We start from the raw sequence: 4,680 nt of genomic DNA, 5'->3' as shown, positions 1-4,680 counted from the left end.
CCACAAAACCTTCTGCTAAGTTGGAAAAAAAAAAAAAAAAAAAAAAAACATACACAGAAAGATGATGGAGCCTGTGCACTTTGCAAGAGACAAAAAATCCTCCATGTCAGTCCTTAAGTTCTACTGAATTTTCAGTATGCGCTGAACACACTTCCGAGTATTTATGAATATATATATATAGAATTATTCAGATAAGGACATATAGCATAAAATTCACCTACATTCAGAAGATCGCTGTGCCTGTAAGTATTTGCTTATCTCCCATCACATTCACTTTTTCAATTACCATTGCTTACTCAACTCTCCCACCTAAAACCCCCTAGAAAACCCCTGTTCTTCTGACACAGACTAACCGAACACAAGAGATGGAAAGATTGAACAAGGGAATATTAGCAATTCTTTCAAATCTAGAAATAATCATTACAGCTTTTAGGTCGAGAAAGAAAGGAAGGGTGGCTTTGGTGTGGGGGGTGGGTGGAGAGGGCACAGGGGACACATTAAGCTTTGGGAAAAACAAACAAACCAACCAACCCCCACTTTTGAAACCATCAAAGGCAATACAATATGCAGGGCTTTTCTTACCTGGAGAAAGACTCGCATAGGCTTTGGATTAGCTGCATCAGAACTGTAAGGAAAGAAGATTCCACTACAAACCAGAATCAGAGTGACTACAAACACAGTAGTTAAAGTTATTAGCGTCGTTTTTGTACTTTTGACAAAGTAAATGAAGTTAATCTAGAGAATAAAGAGACAACCCAGTTACAAAACTGCAAGACTGAAGTTTCTTAATACACTAATTGCATAATTCTAAAATCCAATTACGGAACTGAAAGTACAAGAGAAGAATATCTTTGCAAGCACTATGTGATAGAAGATACTTTTTTTGTAATTTCAGTATTTAAAACCAAAAGGAATAAAGCAAGTTCTTCCCAGAGCTTTCCAAAATTTCCCGTTTTTTAAAAATACCTGCCAACTAAAACCTACAGCCTTTGTACTAAGGGAAGCAGAAAAAAACCCCCAAACCTTGAGAATTTTTTTCAAGTGTAGTGTATGTACTGTTCAGTCATAATACTGTACTTCAAACTCCAGCATAAAATTGCATATTTTACATCAATATTTACTATATCATCATACAGCATATATATTTTTGCAACTGCTGCTTCCATGACTTTTCTTTGACTAACAGAAAACACAGAACCTTTGACATGTTTCCTAGAAGTTCCTGTAACATTTAAGATATTGTCAAATTATCATTAACTTCAGGTATTAATTTAGAAAAACTTTGATTCTAAACGCTAAAGAAAGTTTAAAGAGTTTTAAACAACATTTACAAATTCTACTTACAAAATAGGATGACAGAATCATAGTGGTGACCACAATAAACCCTGCCAGCACTACATCTGGAAGAATTTCTGAACCACTTCGTCCCATGATAGGCGTAAACATTTCAAATACAGTCCAACTAAGATACATCATATACAGATAAGGAACAAACATTCCTAGCATGTAGATCACGACAAACTTCATTGTGGCACCTATAGAGAAGAGAAAAAAAAAACCAAACAAGACAAAATAGGCAGAAGATTAAAAGGCCATAAACACACAGCTTTACTAGTAGATCCACATACTGCTGCAAGGCCCTGTACACAATACTGGTCTCATCCGTCATGGATATAGAAAGGGGATCTCAAATACTGGCTATGCAAAAGCATAGCAAATGACAACACAGCTCTTTCAGAAACACCAGAAAATTATTCTTCTATTACCAAATGTTCTGTTCCAAATACTGTTTGAATATTATAGTATTTTAAACACCTTTTCTGTCCAGCAAAGTATCTGATCTCTTAATAATCCTACATAGAACTCTTCCCTTTAGCTTGTGACACGGTATGTTTTTCAGTGTATTTTTTTAAAGCGCTTCCCATACTTTCAAACTTTTGTTCAACAACATATTTTTCTTGTTATAAAAATGTCACATGGTTACTCTGAGTATTCAAATTCAACGTTTGGGATTTCTTTTGCTTAAATACTAGTTTGGAGGCAAAGACTCAATATACAACAGCAGGGGCAGAGGTTTTGAAATGCAGCCTCTTCCCCCAAAAAAGCTCATACCTTTTTGGCTGAATTCTTTATGGATCATCAGCTTAGTGAGTAAAGGAAATGCTACCCATAATGTACAAATGAATGCTGAACAAAGGCCCATCTGAGTAATCACAGCCAATGCTACAGACCAAATCATCACGGAGGCATCAAAAAAAGTATCTCCCAGGTAGTGCTCATTCATATTCTGTAACAAAAAAAGGAAATACACTCCTAAGCATATTCTGTGTGTCACATCTCATAATAATACATAGAAAAATCCTGATTTCTTGTACATAATTGTTTTCCTTGAACAAAACAATTTTGATAAACATCATCACTATCCTCTTACCATGAAGAGTTATCCATGCCAGTATATTCTTTAAAATTTTTATTTCATCTGCTCCAACATTGCTTTAAAAAGAGCTAACATGGGCTGTGGCAGAGGGAGGAAGGGAAAGTATCAATGACAATGCCAAGAAGATGAAAGGCTAATGTTTCAGGTACACAGGCAAATAGGGCCTTTTTATAAAAAACACTGGTATTTCTGAAGCATATAAAGAAGTTATGTAGTACTTCTGTGTGAAAAAAATTATCTATATCTCCTGAGATTCTAAACCTGATTTTGAACAGCATCTGTTGACATGCTTCTTATGCAAGCATTGTTAAAAGTGCACAAATACTGCTGCCTTTAGATGTCACGTCACAGCTGTCACTTCAAAAGTCTGGTTTTTAAAATATATTATTTGTTTTGAAAAAAAAGACATGCATGGGTCACAAAAAGGAAGGAAATTAACCATGAAAAATGTGTTTTGTTTTTGCAGGGGTTTTTTTCCAGTTACATCGGCAATACTGCAGGGTTTGTCGTGCAAGATTCTTAATTGTAAATCCTGCTAGTAGCAAGAAGGACTGCTTCTGTGAACAGTAGCTATCAGAAAGCACCTAGTTCAGTTTCAGGCTGAGAAAAAAAAAAAAGAAAAAACGGAAGGGAGGGAAGAAACATATGAGTTGACAAACCTATTTCAGAACAAAAAGCTTATTAATTCACAAATTCTTGACTCCTTACAGAAAACTCCCAGGAACTGGCTGTGATAGCAAAGTAAGAGATCAGCTTCCAAAATTTTTATGCAACTCTTTAGGTACAATATAAGTTCAGAGGTAGCATCAACTGTATGGTGTAGTGCAAGCTATAGCATGCAAGAAAATTAATACTCATGATAACGAGTTGATCGATCTGCTGATCAGACAATCAGCAGGCAAGACGTAGATCCAGAGCCTGGAATGGGTCAAGAGTTAGAGAAAGTACCCTCTGTCATCAGCAACTCAGAAAGGCAAGAAAATGGTAACATTTTATCTACTTTATACGTGGCTCATCGTTTCCACAAAAGGACACCACCACTTCCATATACTTTTTAACATACATATACCAGTTCACATCGGCCCTTCCCCAAAAAATTAAAAAACTCACTTACAGACTAAAGACATGATGGATCCATCTAGAAACTTCCATACAATCAAATTTCAGTAAGGTCTTAACACTTCTTCAAATACTTGGATGAAGCCGGATTTGGCTGTCAGCTTAGGTTTGCTAAATTCCCTTGCACAGAACTTGTACAAATGGCCAAGGTAAGTAACAGCAAGCTGATCAACTAAATGTTACTGGACTTGACCCTGTTAGGTTTAAGTAGTCAACTTCTGCCCTGGAGGAAGACTGTCAAGTGTCAGACACCCCAAGGCACCACCTCAAGGCCCTGTTTGGTTTTAACACCATTAAACCATCTTCTAAGCACAGAGGGTTGTTACGGGCTATAATTAAGGCATTATTATAGAGGGTAAATCATGTTGGTTAGTCCATAAAAACAAATTCTAAGCCAAAAACAGTAGAGAGACAGTAATAATGACAAACAACAGCAATGGGAAGGTATCGCACACACCAAATCCTCACCAAGCTTTGCAGGGGCCTAAGTGACCTCTACCTATTGCAGAAAAGAACATGGACTGTCAAGAGCTCTTTCCATCTCCAGCTGTGGTCAAAACAACTAACAATCAGAACACTAATAAAGGGGTGACTACTCAAGCTTTTACAACAACTTAATTTAGAAAGCTCTGTACAGCACAGATTACTGTATCAGAACAGGGCATGACAAAAAAACTCTGATAGATGTAAAAAACAAAGCTCTCATATGAACGATCTGGAAAAAAAGAAATTGTATTATTTGCTTAGAAGGTTGTGAATATAAATGACATCACCAAAACAATATGCATAATAAAACGACAGAATAAAATAGAGAGAACTGGAATTCCAAGTTTCACAACAACAGATGAATGATTTAATATTTTCCTTCTTTATTTAAAGATACACAAAGAGGTATTGTTCCAAAATACATTATTAAATTTAAGGAACTTGTTATACAAATACATTCAGTGAAAAGAATCTGGTTAGATTTAAAGAACATTCAAGTATGTATACAGATTCTGTAATTATCCAGAACATTGAAAGGTATCAAAAAACCTAAATTCTCCAGCTGTTGTTCTGCTCTGTCATCACTGAGATGATGGCAGGAAAGGAAGGTGCAGATAGGGAAAGAAAATGGCACTTAT

General features: G+C 35.9%; 1 protein-coding gene across 1 annotated transcript in view; it reads right to left on the bottom strand.

The window, feature by feature from the left end:
* ERMP1 (endoplasmic reticulum metallopeptidase 1) overlaps positions 1-4,680 on the bottom strand; it is a gene marked incomplete at its 5' end in the record, with an annotated part of 19,855 nt that overhangs the window by 5,490 nt on the left and 9,685 nt on the right. The window contains 3 exons of the mRNA XM_010137118.1: positions 583-735; positions 1,345-1,535; positions 2,113-2,287. Coding sequence (XP_010135420.1) covers positions 583-735; positions 1,345-1,535; positions 2,113-2,287 — 519 coding nt within the window. The remainder of the gene's footprint in view (positions 1-582; positions 736-1,344; positions 1,536-2,112; positions 2,288-4,680) is intronic.

Source organism: Buceros rhinoceros, unplaced genomic scaffold (genome assembly GCF_000710305.1).
Source record: "Buceros rhinoceros silvestris isolate BGI_N320 unplaced genomic scaffold, ASM71030v1 scaffold7715, whole genome shotgun sequence".
NCBI lineage: Eukaryota > Metazoa > Chordata > Aves > Bucerotiformes > Bucerotidae > Buceros > Buceros rhinoceros.
The sequence above is the reverse complement of the archived record's forward strand: the minus strand, read 5'-3'. Positions and strand labels throughout refer to the sequence as shown.